This window comes from Pleuronectes platessa, chromosome 13 (genome assembly GCF_947347685.1).
Source record: "Pleuronectes platessa chromosome 13, fPlePla1.1, whole genome shotgun sequence".
Taxonomy (NCBI): Eukaryota; Metazoa; Chordata; class Actinopteri; order Pleuronectiformes; family Pleuronectidae; genus Pleuronectes; species Pleuronectes platessa.
This window is the reverse complement of record NC_070638.1, coordinates 18,554,241-18,570,114: the sequence shown is the minus strand read 5'-3', so window position 1 is coordinate 18,570,114 and position 15,874 is coordinate 18,554,241. Positions and strand designations below refer to the sequence as shown.

The 15,874-nt window shown below is 39.5% G+C and overlaps 2 protein-coding genes across 7 annotated transcripts; both read right to left on the bottom strand.

The window, feature by feature from the left end:
• Positions 1-14: 14 nt before the first annotated feature.
• Positions 15-3,706, bottom strand: LOC128455067 (kelch-like protein 40a). Its single transcript, XM_053438695.1, has 6 exons — positions 2,581-3,706; positions 2,305-2,465; positions 2,063-2,170; positions 1,461-1,646; positions 1,117-1,266; positions 15-393 (listed from the first exon to the last, which is right to left on the bottom strand). Exons 1-6 carry the CDS (start codon positions 3,700-3,702, stop codon positions 282-284), a joined length of 1,839 nt encoding a protein of 612 aa, XP_053294670.1. The 5' UTR covers positions 3,703-3,706; the 3' UTR covers positions 15-281.
• Positions 3,707-5,537: 1,831 nt separating this feature from the next.
• hhatla (hedgehog acyltransferase like, a) lies at positions 5,538-14,521 on the bottom strand. 6 transcript variants are annotated; one of them, XM_053437892.1, is made up of 13 exons: positions 14,263-14,521; positions 13,060-13,187; positions 10,953-11,020; positions 10,744-10,857; positions 10,255-10,275; positions 9,826-10,020; positions 9,273-9,482; positions 8,721-8,892; positions 7,736-7,880; positions 7,596-7,631; positions 7,304-7,505; positions 7,052-7,193; positions 5,538-6,708 (listed from the first exon to the last, which is right to left on the bottom strand). In XM_053437892.1, the coding sequence occupies exons 2-13, from the start codon at positions 13,163-13,165 to the stop codon at positions 6,566-6,568; spliced, it is 1,554 nt and encodes a 517-aa protein (XP_053293867.1). In that variant the 5' UTR covers positions 13,166-13,187; positions 14,263-14,521; the 3' UTR covers positions 5,538-6,565. The 6 variants fall into 6 exon arrangements, with proteins under 6 accessions (XP_053293867.1, XP_053293868.1, XP_053293869.1 ...); XM_053437893.1 differs by lacking the exon at positions 10,255-10,275; XM_053437894.1 differs by lacking the exon at positions 14,263-14,521 and having other exon boundaries at positions 9,826-10,015; positions 10,260-10,275; positions 13,060-13,133.
• Between the last annotated feature and the right edge of the window lie 1,353 nt (positions 14,522-15,874).

The following is a 15,874-nucleotide window of genomic DNA, read 5'->3' as shown; positions in this document are numbered from 1 at the left end:
TATTTCGGCTTCAATAAAGCAAATGGATATTAAAGAAAATTTTGGAAACAATATAACAAAAACAGATGTACAAATCAACAGCTTTTTATAAAAGAAATTTGGTTTGATATTCTAACTTTCCTTTCTCCTCCAGTACTTAGACTTGTATCTGTCTCCCCCTGCTGCCAATCATCAGATAAAACAACTTGGTGCTCATTTTCAAAAAACGTTCTCATTTTCAGAGACCTCATTCACTTCAAAGCTATGCATACATCATTAATGGCAGCGAGAGTTGGACTCAGTTATAACTTGGAGAGACGCAGAGTGTTGAGACGCACTGGAAGAATCGTGGATCCCTCTGCATAGCTCACCTCTCGCAAAATGCCGAACCAACCCTTGTCTGCCTCATCATATCTGTGGGAGAGATACGTATGTTAGTGTTTGGTCCTTTTTATCATTGCACCATCAATTCTATTTTAATAAATGTAAAAACATAGAAAATTTAACTTCATTTAATTACATAGAAAAATATATTTTTTCATGGCAGAAACTTAGACTTGAATTAAAGGAAAGGCATAATAATGCTCAGTTCAGTTCCACGGTTTTGACAGTTTTATGTGACTGTGAGACAACATGCCCAATACCAGCAACCTGGAACCACAGTAGTCAATTGGTATGCAGCCATTACAACAATGTGATATAGGACACATACTGAAAAACAGAATGTCTCAATGAATACCTTTTCCTGCTATAAGGTGAAAAGGGTTTATTTAAGTCTATGAAATGATGGTCTCATCTAGAGTGTGGGATCAGATTTCTTTTAATTGTTTAGTTTTCAAACTTATTTGATTCAAAAACTCTAAGAAGCCAAATATCTCTTAGAGTTTAAATCCTAACCACATCCTGGTTATGATAAACAATATAATGTAAAAAATAAATGTAAAAGCATATTCTTGTAGCATGTATGCGTCACATTTAAACATCGACTTTCATGTAACATTATCACACACTATAATAGTAGTTATTGTTAGATAGTTATAGTAGTCAAGCATCTGCTTGAAACTACATTATTACGTGATTTTTTTGTAAATGTTAAATTCATGGACTGAATTACAGTGTTATTGTAGTGGATAATACCTCCAGATGTCTGTCATCTCTGTTGGGACGGGCTCCTCACTGGTTTCACTGGGCATCATAGCGAAGCCTCCTAACGCGTACAGGTAGCCTCCCGATGAGATTAGATTAAGCGAGCTGCGCTGCTGAGGGAACTCTGTAAACTCAGACCACCTGGAACACAACAGGACAATAATGGTGTCAAATAAACTGCTATATAACTGAAAGATACCCAGAGCAGGACAATGAGTGGGATTTTATAACCTAATGATCTGCTGTTCACACTCTGTGAGTCATTTCACTAAAGTGGACAGATGCGCCTCATAACCATGAGATATAGTGGGTCATATAAAAAACTGTTGTCTCACTTGTTGGTGGCGATGTCATAGACCTCAGCAGAGCAGGTGAGGCCTGCATCTGTGACCCCCGTCAACACGTAAATCTGCTCTTTGTGGATTGTGATACCGAACAGAGAGCGGGCCGTCTTAATGGGAGCCAGGTCCTTCCACTCAAACTTGGTTGGATTGTAGACGCAGACTCTTCTCAGGCATTTCCTGTTAAAAAAAAACATGCAATACAGTGTGTTAAAGGGGCAAACCTTAAGTCGATTTTAGTTTAAACTTCTGGAGCTTCACCCACATACAAGACACAAATTCAAGACATCTGCTGGTTTGTTTTGAAAATTCTACTTTTTCTTTTTTGATCTATCAATTGTGATTCCTGAACTTTACAGAAGGACCATGCTTATTGGTTTAGTTTCAAAATTGATACTTTTACATAGTGAATAATAGAATCAGAATTGGAACCAATTTCAGAGCCCATCGGCCATCTGTGTAAGATTTTATACTATCATAAAATGTATGTATAGTAATGAATGGGGAACTTCAAACAATGCTCTTTTTTACAAAATGATGTGTGATTAAACTCTAAAATATCATGTCTAAAGTAGACAATCAGCATTCCCACATACTTGCTTTCAGACTTTCCTCCAATAACGTAGACGAGACCATTGTGTGATACAGTCCCGTGGCCGTATACTTGATAAGGCAGAGGGTCTGATTCACCCCATTTGAATGACCTGTGTAGAAAAGCAAAGTAATACATACAAATTTAATATTACTGACTATTTGACTGACAAGACAGACTTGATTAATTATCAATATGGCATATATCCAATTGCTCAGACATTGAAATGAGTGGGACTGTACTTACTGTCGGTCATAGATCATGACTGAATCCAGGGCGTGCTCGCCTTCCTTCAATTCCCTCCCACCCACAACAAAGATGGAGTTCTCGGCTTCTGTCAGTCCAAACAGGCAACGAGGGTTGGGTTGTGAGGGCATCCCTAACCACTCTGAACTCATCGGGTCAAACTGAGGATGAAGAGAATAAGTAGTGAAATACACAGGAATTTTGAAGAAGTTGTAAGAAAAGCTCCTTGCTTTCAGATCAAAGAGTTAATGGTGGACTTTGGGATTGATACTCTACCTGCAGGAAGTAAGAACTGAACGGTTCGTCTTTATCGTCCTCGTTGTAGAGAAGTCCTCCGACAACAAACACCTGGTTCTGCTTGGTAACCAGGCTGCAGTGGTTTTTGGGAATATCTGTTGATTCTGACACCACAAAGCATTCGTTCCCTACTGGGTCGTAGGCCACAGTCCCTGTGTTGTTGATCATGACTATCAGTTCCATCTCAAACATCCCAAAGCGTGGGTTGTTGTTTAGTATACCCGGCAGATATCCTTCTTCATCCTCCTCCTCATCCTCACTTCCTTTTCCCCCCTTTGCCCCATCACTGCTAGGCTTCTTGGGCTTTGGGAGATGCCCTCTGTGAGCATCCTTGACGAGATCCAGCTCCTTCTTGATCTCCTGGCTAAACTGGATGTACTGGTGGCACTCAACTTTCTCTTTGAAGTAATCCAAAGGTATAAGCCTAAAACGGATACAGTGCAGCAGCTCTGGCAGGTCCTTGACTCTGTTTTTTTCATCATGTTTTACCCAGTCCATCACGGATTCAAACACCAGCTCCTCCCGCTCAACATTGAGGGAGTCTGAGGTGATGATGATGGCCAGCTCACTTGGGCCTAACTGCAGGAAGTCCTGGTCTCTGACGACGACCTGGTAACGTTCACAGATGAACTCTTGAGCCCTGACTGTGAGCCGGGGACAGTCCAGCAGCAGCCCCAGTCTGAAGATGGCCAAGCAGTTTCCAAGCACCAGCTTTTCTTGTAGGTAAGAGACACATACCGAGAAGATGGAGGGGATCTGGTACATGTTGGCCACCATGAAGATATCCTGGACATTTTGCTCTGTCAGACTAATGTCAGAGGTGTATAAGTACCGCAGGATCATCCCCATAACAACTGGCTCCACATCTTTGAGTACAATCTCCCGTTTCTTGCTCTCCTCCAGGTCAGACAGGAACATGGCCTTGAAGAAGGGGCTGCTTGCTGCCAGAACCAAGCGGTGGCAGGGGAACTCCTTTTCCTGGATTTTAAGAACACAGTCCACAAACTTGTCATTTTCCAGCAGGTCACACAGTCCATCCTGAAGAAGGGTCTGTTGGTACATCCGAGGCTGCTCCACTGGGTCTATGGTCGTGGCTGCCATTTTGTTCTGTCGCCTGGACCTGGTTGGGTTTGTAGGAGCCCTACTCAACTCCCCACAATGGAGCAGAACTGTCAGCCTGTCATGGGGCTGCTCAGATCGCTGTGGATAGCCTCGACGAGTTGGTAGGCTGCTGGCTGCAGCTGTCTGTGGCCGTCAGCCACACTGTAAGTCATGGGTATTTATAGACAGGACCCTCACAAAGCTGAGGAATCCATTTTGGTGGACTACGCCACACAGACCCCCACAAACAGCTGAATGACTAATCACAGGGGTGACGGCATGTTAAATCCAGTGGAACAACTCACCAGAAAGCCTCACTGGATCTAATTACTATGATATTTTGACACACTTTTACCAAGTTGTATTTTCCACGCAACACTCTGTGTATACTCGTTTTATACTCATCGCTCTTGTTCTTGAAAGACTAGCAGGTTAATAAACTTCCCCAGACATTGGAAAGTCTCATGTTAACACGGGAGCAACAATTAACTATACTGTTCTACTCAACTACTAAACTACTTAACCATCCTCAGGTTACAATCAGAAAAAAAACAACCTTTGAACTCAAAACACAACTGTTTTGATCAGATGATTGGATTTTAACCTTAGGTCACTCTGAAGTTCACGATTTGTTTTGCTTTGTATGTGGTGTTTTCTGTCTCCTCTTTAATCATTTGTGTGTTTATTTGTGATATTTTCCTTAGGTGTCAAGCAAGATGACGTGAAATAAAATGTATAATAATTGTTATTATTAATATTAATATTATTCATATTATTATCATCATTATATACTGTATTACTTGACACAGGCACCATATAAGTTACAGTTATAGCAGCTTTCCACAGTTGTTCCTACAGCTTCAAATTTAGTATCTATCAAAACCTCGCCAAAAGAGTAAAGTAGAAAATGAACACTGATTGATAAACTGTATGGTTATATAAATAGTTAAAATGTTACCAAAAAAACTCAAGCTACATGAGTCAGTTATATAACTTTTCACTCATAGATCCAGAGATAACCAACACTGACACCTACCACCTGAAAATAATAGATGTCAAGGACAAACCCTTGATATGGCATCTTCACAATCTGCAATTTACATATTGTTCATATGTTTTATACTTTTTTCTAGTTTTATTTTTAGATATTTAATTTAAGTTAATATTCACTCTCATGGCTATCGTACTTGGGGTTTCTGTTTTTTTCATTCTCCTTGTGCTACAGTGCTTTGCATGATCATTTGCATTTAACAAAGCAAATTCTTTGTATGAAGAAAACCAACTTTGCAATAAATCTGCTTCTTCTATAAAAGGAGAAAAGAAAAACCAAAGACGTCAGATTTTGTGAATTATCTGAAATTAAACCAAAAGCTAAAACTTAATTAGCTGAAAGGATACAGTGAAAGAAAAATCTGTGGAGGATTTATTTAGTTTAGCTAACCATGATAAGTCTTAATTAAGATCATGCACAATTGTGAATTATTCCCTCATCGTTTTTATTTTTTTCCTTTAGAAATTCAAAGTTTTATAAAATGAAAACTCATGTGTGGGTTGCTGGACCTCTAACAGGGTTTTTCATTTTCATAATGCCATCACATCGGTATTGATAGCAGTCATTGATCAGCTTTGGTCAAACTGGGCCATCTTGTGGTCATAGATGATAATGTCTCACTATCAGCAATCATCGTCAACACAGTCTAATTGAATTGATGTCATCTTTTTAAAAATGTTTAATTGTGAAATGTTTTAATGCAGTAGCTATCCAAGTGAATATCAATAAATCCATTTTATTTCCTTTACATACAGTGCCAAAAATATCACACGAGAAGTATCACTTCTGGATTAAAAACAAATCTTTATTCCAAGTCAAACATTTGAAATAACCATTATTTAATTAAAAACCCTACAATGAGAAAAGGTTTTGCAATCTGCATGAACTCATTCCCCATGAACCACTGCTCTGAAGACACTCAGCAAGTTTGAATTACAGGCAGAATGAGCCTGACCCATGTTCCCTGCTGGACCTGTTGTCTTTAATATGTGAACTAATGACCTGGATCATGTGAGAATACAAATACTGACATGTCACACACAAACACACACACACACACACACACACACACACACACACACACACACACACACACACACACTCTCTCTATTCTCCTGTAGATGATATGTAAACTGTTGTTCTCTGGATAATTTTGAACTACATTTGTTTTTTCAATGCAGTGAGAACTTTGATACATTCTAAACGTTAAATCAGACAATCCCACACACCGTGGTTGTATTTTTGCTTTAGTGACAGAAGAGCAAATATACTTTACATTCAACTGCAAACGAAGTGGAGGATCTCCACAGCACCCTTTTATTATCTGCATTGCACTCATTCATGATACCAGGGTGTCAAGTTTGTTCAAGTTTTTAAGCCTTTAAGTGTGGTTAGATATTATGAGGTTTAGGATCTAAGGCATCTAATGTTAAACTGAGAAACCATCTGGCTAAAAATAACCATGTTGAGGAGGATTTAAAAAAAATAATGATTTCTAAATTTAAGAAAAAAGGCCTGTCGTTTGCTCAACAATCCTTTGTTTGGATAAAATACAAAGGCAAAATGCACCTATGGTGGGTTTGTGCCAGAGCACGTGATGACTATCTACAGCAAGTGCACTTCACAGATATTTCACAGTTAGAAACTTTGCCTCTCTTCTGACGAACTAAAGCATGAAACGCACGCTTGTGACCAAAGTAGGTGCTGACCGGCTGTTACAGTCTGTTTAAGCTACAGTACACAAGGCCAAGACTGGAAGAATGTGAGGGGGCTGTTGACCAAGTCAGTGAAACTCTGGGTTCTCTCGTCCGTTTACTCTGCTTTCTCTTTGACGCCATCGACTGCCTTTGCCACCTCGGCCTCTTCCTGCAGGGCCTGCTGTCGCTCCCTCTCCTTCACCAGCTGCACGCCGCAGTAGGTCACAAGCAACACAGAGAGGGTGGACAGAGGGAAACCTGGAAAAGAGAGCGATACGAGATGAGAAAAAACAGGAGGTTTAAGGTATGACTTCACAGGAATGCAGCTGTCTTTGTGCTGTGTCATGAGTCGATGTTCAGCTGCAGATAATCCTGTGAGCGAACCTCTCTATTTCTCAGTGCTCCCTTGTTTAGGAGCATTTCATTCTCTTTGAAAGAAAGTTCAACAAAGAGGACGCTCAAGTCACATGATCCATGGAGGATGGCGCCCCCCTTGAGATACGATTGCTTTTGATGGCAGACGGTGTTGTCCTCGCTTTTACTGGAAGTGACAGAGAAGCCTAAGTTTTAGTTTATATAATATGCCCATGATGTTCCGTACCTTTGAAAATCAGTCTCCTGCCCACCAGTTTGGCAAACTCCAAACTGTTGAGGGAGAGAATGTTGTAGAGGATAATGGTCCAGAAGTTGGCAGCGTTGAACACACCACGGATCCTGCGTGACATAGCCTCACCCATAACACCCTAGAAACAGAAGAAACATGAACCCATGCCGAGATCTTGTGTAAAACTAAATGCCACAAAGTAATATGTGTATTCTTGATCCCTACTCTAGTATCCTTCATTTTCCTCACCTCAATGGTAGAAAATGGTGGAAGGGAGAAGAACTTGGCGACCCACAGCTCAAAGTTGAGGCCAAAGCAGTTGAAAAAGGACCAGATGTAAACCAGCTGACATGGACCCAGCCACAAGGTGGTGACAGCGAAGGTGCAGATGGTTGCTAAGAGTTCTTTGAAGATTTTGTCATGATCCCCACCAATGTAGTCATAAACATACCTGCAATGTTTCAGCTCACATTTAATATCAAATCCTCTTATACAGCGTGATCTGTCATTCAAACCCATGAATTTAGAGCCAAACACTCACTTGCACAGCCAGTCGTTGATGCCTCTGTCAAAGTGCCTGAAACAGACAGAGATTTTCCATGTAAATCTTTTTGCATGTAAACAGAGAAGTTACACAGTGATTTATAAAGATTGCACACGAGGTGTGGAGGTTGCACGTACGTCTCAGCGAAGACATAGAGCATGGTCAGACACTTCGGGGGCTGAGGAGGGTCCAGGTGGTCCAGTGTAGCCACAGTGTTGATGACACCAAACATGGCGGCCGCTTTCACCCAGTCATACACCAAGTTGGAATAAGCCAGGCCAGCTGCAAAGACACATATTGAAACAAGGTAATTTTAACTAAAGGTAAATTGATGCTAGTTAATTAATGCTAGTTAATTTACACTGAGAGCCTGATCGATATATTAGACAATCGGAGTGTTTCACATCCATATTTGTATTGCTGATATGTTTGCTGATATGAAATATTTTTATTTTTATTTTAAATAACCTTGCAGACCAAACTCTCTATATTTGTTTGTATCTGTGTTTTCTTTTTATTTATAGTTATAAATATGTTCAAGCTTATGGTGAACTGTCAAATATTAAGCCTCTATTACATTTACTATCACAGGTTTGATAATGAGATCTTAGGAATCATTGCCAATACATATTTTAATATATACAGCTGATATATCTGTATTGGAGATGTTTCACTCCCTATCATTAGTATCGGTACAAGCCCCCAAATATCCAAATCAGTCAGGTTGAAAAAAACTAGTGAAACTGTGATGCTTCGAGTGAAATTAGTAAATACTTAATGTCAATGATTAAAATAATGATAACAAACACTGACCACAGCAACACGTATACAGTCTGTAATAAAATTACATTGTCTTTGCATTTTTATGTGTAAATTTAAATAAAAGAAACTATTCCAAAGAGTCATTACACGTTAACTAGGTGCCTAAAGTACCAGAAGATAGCTTTATTTCTATGAAGTTTTAGTCTCCATCATGTTCTCAGTGCTTTCTATGAGTCACTTTCACACTGAAAGGAATTCAATTCAAGGGTCAACATTCAATTGACATCAGTCAACTCTCAGCATTTAAAATAAAGACTGATTGAAGCATCAGTGGCCGCTTCACCACAACCATGAACTCACCCAGACACCAGTCAGACAGCTTGGTGACCAGCTTCATGTCGTTGGGGATTGTCAGGATGTAAAGATAGTGGAAGAAGACGTCCACCACCAGAATAACTCCCAGGTGCAACACAGCCTTGGTGGTGATGTTCCACATCTCCCTCTCTTTGCGGGTCAGCTGGGTGTTGTTGGCCTGTGGAATGAAACACGTTTAGCCATCTTTGTTTTAAAGATGTATAGGTTTGTCCCAGTGGGTTCTATGTTATAGTGGGAATGATACTCTCAAAACTAACATATGTCAAAGTTTTTTTTTAGGTATGAACTGCAGCAGTAGAAATAGTAGTATTACTTCGTCTTTGTTTTCTGTCTCTGGCTTTCAAATAGAGTTACATGTATAAACACATCAGCTTACATGCATATTTCCGTCAGCTGTAAAAGTGACACAGCATGTGAGTGTTACATGAGCTGTCATATACAATGTGATAACCTCATAACTGTTGAGAAAAGCTGGTTCACTTTTCACTTTCACTAATTTGGCAGGCACCACATCTAGTTGAATCTTCACAGCCTCACCTGGGCATGATACCTGTCGAAGGTCATGATGGGTCCAAAGAAGAAGAAGGGGAGGTAGAAGTTGTATCTCAGGAGGTCGCAGAACGTGTAGCTGCCATCCTTCTTATCGCAGTTCTCTAAAGCAAAGCTCATACAGCGCATGATGCTGAAGCCGCAGCCTCCATAGAACAGGATGTCTTGCAGGTCAAAGGAACCAGTCACCAAGGTTTCCTACAGGAGGAGTCCGAATTTGTCTGATTATCTGTTTTTTACATAAATAAAAACGTAATGAATTTTTTAAAGAATTATGAATGATTTAATGTCTTGTATTTCCCCTAATATATGTTCAAATTGTTTCCCTTCTGTATTTGTTGAATGCTTAAATGAGATTACCTGTTTTTGTTTGTTCATGTTGTTGTTTGTGTTTTATGTTATGTGTATGACTGTGTGTGTGGTGGACCCCAGGAGGAATAGCTCATGCTTATGTTGATGCTAATAGGGATTCTAATAAATAAATAAATAAGGAACAACCTAACTCCTGACATGAGGTTTGACCCAGGACCCAAGCTCTCACCTGCCAGGAGTTATAAGGCTCCAACTTGATGGAGGCCAGTGTGGCGAGGCCGGCTCCCAAGCACAACCATTTCCTCTTGACCAGAGCAACACTGTAGAGGATGATGCAGTGAGACAGAACCAGAGCCATGAAGGTCCAGCCCATCGTCACCAGGACTGCCAAACCACCATACACACCAAATATCAAGGATCTGTGCTGTGGGTAAAGAGGGGCCAGCATCAGTGTAACACAGCAATAAGATGATTGTACTGTTCATTATTTAATGCAACACACATGATGTTAGTACAACAGCACAGAACAATGGATACACTTTAGGATGGAAAGATTAAATTGTGATGGGAAGGACAACAAATACATTGTCAACATATAAATGGTTTAAAATGAAACACGTGACAAATGTTAAAAAAATCACAAGTTTATTAATGTTACCTTACATCCATCTATACCAATCTGCATCGTAAGCATGAAACAAGACAGAAAACATGTTTAAAACACAATAAACTGTTTTAAATATGTCACAATATACACAGGAAAGAATCACGAGTACACACAATGGACACAGTCACAATCTAACTGAATGCAAGTCATGCTCATGCATCAAATTTATTAGATAAAGAGGTTGGGGTTAACATATTACAAAATATGTGTTTAGTGGACGGAAATACGATTTCATTAAATTGAATTGAACTGGATTGATTATACAGATAACATCCGTTTAAGGTGGCTTTGCCTTGACACTTGTAAAATGAGTAGAGCTCATTCACAAGTACAAACACATTAATTTAAAAAACAGTTTTATGTACAGGAATTTACCAAAGAGACATGCAGTTATACCTGTAGGTAGTCACAATGCAGCTCTATATCTCACTGAAATTCACACAGACTCGTTCTGCCTCTACAGCACACACATGCACGCACCTTTGGAGCTATCAGGGTGAATATCTTGGCAAAGATCACATGACCGATGAGAGCGAAAAGGATATGATTGCGGAATGTAGAGAACCACATCATCCATTCAAAGTCCGCCACATCCTGTTGGAAAGGAAGATGCCTTATTAAGACACACAGGTGCTCTGTTTAGACATTTTGCATCAGTAAAACACATGAAATAAATATGGGCAATGTACCATTTTCCTGCCAAAGTAATGCCATCCTGGTTTCACACTTTCTTTGAAAGCCTTTCTGTTTACATTCTCTGAAGAAAGAAGAACAAACGGATAATCAGCAAACAGTCAATAATACATTTTTCGCTGGAAATATAGTTTAATCGATACTTCACAAGATGTGCACATGTTGAAATTTTTTCCTGCTGAAATTAAACCTACTGCAACTGATGCTGCAACTAATCTGTCATGATCAACTCAGTTATCATGTGGAGTAAAAAAATCAGTAGGCTGATGATTATGGTCATGGTTGTATTTTGAATTTAAGACTTTCTTTTTAGCTTTTGGAACAATTATGGGTAAAAAATGATTTTGATGAAATTTGTTTTAAAATTGCATTTGTTTCCTGGAAATCATCTTGCAACCCTCTTCCTGTGTCTTGTGACATACCCGGTCGTACCGACACCTAGTTTGAGCCACTGATGAATCCAGATTTTAAGCCGTTGATCCGTCTGATAACTTAGCAATAATCTTCCTGAGAAAAATGTCCTCAGAATTTGAGCATATTTGGTGTAATTGTTGGATTATGATTTAATGTGTAAGACCACATTCCATCCATTTGATGATATCAGATATTACATAATGTGCTTGTTGCAGAGCTTTCTATTTTTGAAGCTGACTTCTTCATTCACGCAGTCATAATCTGCCTGTAGGAGATTAGTTCACTGCGTAAACCTGAACCAAAATCTAACGTAACGAAAACAATAAAAATAGTAAGCAAAAATTGTCATGATAATAATTACAGTCATGACAATGCTGCTGAGACAGTCAAAGCGCAGCAACATATGTGACTGACATCCGGTCTCACAGCAGCTCCTCCAGCTGATTACACTAATGGAAATGAAAAGGGTTATCAAAATGTGAGGGTCGGTCAGGGAAAGCCTCTTACTTCTGGGAACAAGGCCAGACTTCTATTACCAGTAGACAGTGCTACTGAAGCCTGCAGACCTGAGCTGTAATAATGCCCACAGCCTTAAAAGACCATTTCAAGACTTGGAGAGGAAACAGAATCAGGACTGACATGATTCTGTCCAGGCCGATCTGACAGCACAGGCTGTGAAAGACAGTACCACTCACCCGATTACACTCTAAACAGTGTGTGAAGAGGCTAGTTTGAGCATTGGAGTCTTAATACATGCAAACATTTGCCATTTTTTCAGGATGAAATGTGTCAGGCTCTGTTTGGCTCTGTGTAAATTATTCTTAAACTGAAATAGTTCAGTCAGGAGGACAATCAGAAAGTAATTGGACCGTCTTTAAAATGCTTTTATTCATATTTGTTTTGCAAAGCTGGTTTGTAATTTACATCGTGTCTGTCCTTGCTGGTTATTGTGTTTCTTTTGTGTTACTGACTCATTATCTTTTGCTTTCCTTCTAATGCTGCCCATGTTTGTTTTCTGCTAAAATATATCTCCATGTTTTGCTTAATTGATCATCATGATAACTCATTTGTTGTTATTTCATTATAAGCTGCCAAATCGATTGCCTTTTCATCCATATGGCCAGACATCACAGATGAACATTAATCTCTTAGCTAACTCTGGCATGTTCATAGTGTTGCTAGTTATATGCACTGTCCCTGAAAATTTACTTGATTAACGTTTTTATTTCTGGATCAAAGGTTTTGGGAATTAGTTTGGCTTAATGCAACCGATCCTTAAACAGAAATATCCTCATCAGGAGAATAATTAGAAAGTAACTGGAACATCTTTAAATTGTCTTGATATTAATAGATGCATGCAGGAATTCCTCGAGGAAGATTTGCATAAAATGGAGCGTTTTTTAAGCAGCGGACCTATTATTTTTAATGAAGATTTTAATAATAAATTCATGTTTTCACTTAAAAAAAAATAATTGTAATTGATGTCGTTAACTGGGTTGTTTTTAGAACTTGTAAAGTTGTAACAGTTTTTAGACCAGGTGCTCAAAAACTCTCCACTCACTCTCAAATCAATATGAAAGGATTTCAGTCAATGTCTGTGAATCTCTTGCAGTGTTATTGATCTTTTAGAGCTACACTGACAGTGTGTATGTGCTTCGGACAGCTCTTGACACGTCGTCTTCCACTCACCGCTGGAAGCTTCAAATATCCAACTGCCTGCCCATATCAAGGCCACGCCGAGTACAGCTGTGTAGAGATACAGCTCATATCTGGGGAGGGCAGCCTTGAGCCCCATGGTGAGTCCGCACACAGGTAGCCTGACGGGTTGAAAAGCAATCACACAACATGAGAACCGACTGAAGGCGAACAATGAGAGTATGAATAAAAACGGACAGATAAGAACATTTCATAAAGGAGTTTACCGAGGTTTATTGAACAAGATATTTTCATATGCTGTTCATTATTCTAAATACACTTATGTTTTAGGTCTGAGACCTCAGTATGATACTGAGACAGCCTTATCTTAATATGCTACAGATGTAAGGTTTGGGTAACACAAAGAACAGATCACACAAAAGGGTCTATATGAATTCATATATATATATATATATATATATATATCCTCCCTATTCGTGTAGGTTGTTGTGTTAAGTCATCAGCATATCGATTCTCTCTATATGATTTACATGATAGCCCAGTCTAAAGAAAATCCTCATGGTGAATAACACCATGTGAACACCACTCCTTGTGCCAGCCCCTATCAGCACAGGTTCTTCCTGTCAGACACAGAACAAGGTGTTTTAAAGAGGTGACATTCTACTATTAAGCCTTTAGGGTCCCTGCAGCCGGTGACTGAAATAGGACTGCAGAGCCCTGGCTCCTCGGAATCAGCACCGTCAGCTGCGCAACCCATACCTCTCCTTCCTATTATAGCTCTTGCACTTGGTGTGCTGTACAGAGCAGGGCAGCTGCAGTGCTATGTGATCTGGAGAGGCGCAGGGGGACTCACTCCTCAGAATAATTAGAACTGAATGGGACTGACCAAGAATGGTGTATGACAGTGAGAAAACAAATACACAGCGAGGTTCCAGTGGATTGGACAATTGATTGTTTGTGTGTGTGTGTGCGTGCGTGCGTACGTGCGTGTCTGCGTGTGTGCGTGTGTTAAAGTAAAGTTAAAGGAGTTGGACAAACAAGTTCCTTCAAATGCCAAGATGTAACCATGGGCAAGAAAGAGCTGAGCAAAGCATCCTGAATACAAATCCAGCTTCACTGTCTCGCTGTTCCTTGCTGAAATAGAGCTGAAAACAATGCGCGGACCTTTTTCTATTCTATTAACTCTGCAATTGCACTTTACCCCTATGCGCAAATAGAAAACTTTATTTCACTAACCTGGTATCCGCTTCACACTGTCACAAAGAGGGCGGCAGTGTTTACAGCCAGACTCTTCAGTGTAATAAAAGAAACAGTTGTGGTTGCGGCAGTTTTTTTTTGTTGGTCTAATTCATCCGTCTTGCTGGGGCTTTGCTGCTGCCTGCGATCACCAGCCTCGGCCAGTCAGGATGTTGCGGACTCAACGAAAGGAGGAGGAGGAGGAGGAGGGGGGAGGAGGGGGATATATTTATCCCTCACTACCGTACCGCAGTGAGGGGTGGTCCGTGCACTCTGAGTCCATCAGACCTTACAGGAGCACACAAACAGGAGCTGAGCCAGTGGATCTAAGACAAGATCAAAGCGAGATACCTGTGGCAATCCCCCAATCAAAACGATAATGGATCAGATATTTGAATAATATGGATGACAATATGGCAGAATGTACTCAATGAAGTATGACTTCAAGTTATAATATCAAACAATACAGCATGTGCTTTTACGTTTTCTTTTGATATTGTATAATATATAAACTCTGTGAGATTATGTAACCATGGACTAATGAATTTGCTGATGGTTTATACAATGTCCACATAAACACAAACGTTATAAGATTCACAAGTTTATTAATGTTACCTTACCTTCCTCAATACCAGTCTTCATGTAAGCATGAAGCAAGACATACAACATAATAAACGGTTTTTAGTATCTCACAAATATTGACAGGAATTAATCACAAGTATACACAATAGAAACAGTTTCAGTATCACTGAATGCAACTTGTGCTCATGTATAAAGTCCATAAGTTGTAAGAGGGAAGGTTGAGGTAGAATCAAATAAAATTTGAATGAAACTTATTTGAACTGAATTAATTATACACATCAAAGAAGTACAAGAGAGCTTTGCATATAGACAATTACTCTAGCCAATATAAAACGAGTAGAGCCACAAACACACTCAAGTTATAATGCATTCATAGGTGAAAGAATTTACAAGAGACATGCAGTTATACTGTACGAGTTATGAGGGCGCTCTATGTCTCACTCACTCTACAGGACACACAGACACACACCTGTGATGTTGTAAAATATATGTTCTCTGTGGTATGATAATTTGTTTCCATCTCATAGAGCCAGTTTAAAAATAATGTTAGTTCATGAAAGCAGCTCTGTCACTAAAATATAATTTGTGAAAGTAATTACGTCAAATGTGTTTGTAAAGCTTTATTTTTACAGAAAAAAGTCACAATGTGATTTACAGGGCCAAATAAGAGTCATACCACACAAATATAAAAACCTACACACAAAAAATAGAACCACCTGAAAGCCCGCATAACAGATATGTTTTAGCAGTTGTTTTTTTATTCCAAACCTTGAAGATAGGGCATTCAAATACTATATAGTATCAGACTGTGTCAACAACAACAAATGGATTTGTTTCTATTAACATAAAACAATAAATAAAGTCACCTGATGGAAAACATCCTCCCACGTCCAAACGTGTTCCTGACACAGAAATGATGGGACTCAGATGGGGCTGAATCCAAATGTAGGCGGGATATGAATACCGAGTATTCGTGAGGAAGTTTGGCAATTTAGACACTAGGTGGCGCTCTCGATTCTTAAAAAGTGTG

What these genes read in the sequence shown, in the direction of transcription:
- LOC128455067 (XM_053438695.1), bottom strand. Translation starts at nt 3,702, where the DNA reads ATGGCAGCCACGACCATAGACCCAGTGGAGCAGCCTCGGATGTACCAA. An exon ending in GTCATGATCTATGACCGACA is followed by an intron (nt 2,171 to 2,304) that starts GTAAGTACAGTC and finishes TTTTCTACACAG; the next exon opens with GTCATTCAAATGGGGTGAAT. An exon ending in TATGACATCGCCACCAACAA is followed by an intron (nt 1,267 to 1,460) that starts GTGAGACAACAG and finishes GTTGTGTTCCAG; the next exon opens with GTGGTCTGAGTTTACAGAGT.
- hhatla (XM_053437892.1), bottom strand. Translation starts at nt 13,165, where the DNA reads ATGGGGCTCAAGGCTGCCCTCCCCAGATATGAGCTGTATCTCTACACA. An exon ending in GATATTTGAAGCTTCCAGCG is followed by an intron (nt 11,021 to 13,059) that starts GTGAGTGGAAGA and finishes TTCTTTCTTCAG; the next exon opens with AGAATGTAAACAGAAAGGCT. An exon ending in TCGACAGGTATCATGCCCAG is followed by an intron (nt 8,893 to 9,272) that starts GTGAGGCTGTGA and finishes TTCATTCCACAG; the next exon opens with GCCAACAACACCCAGCTGAC.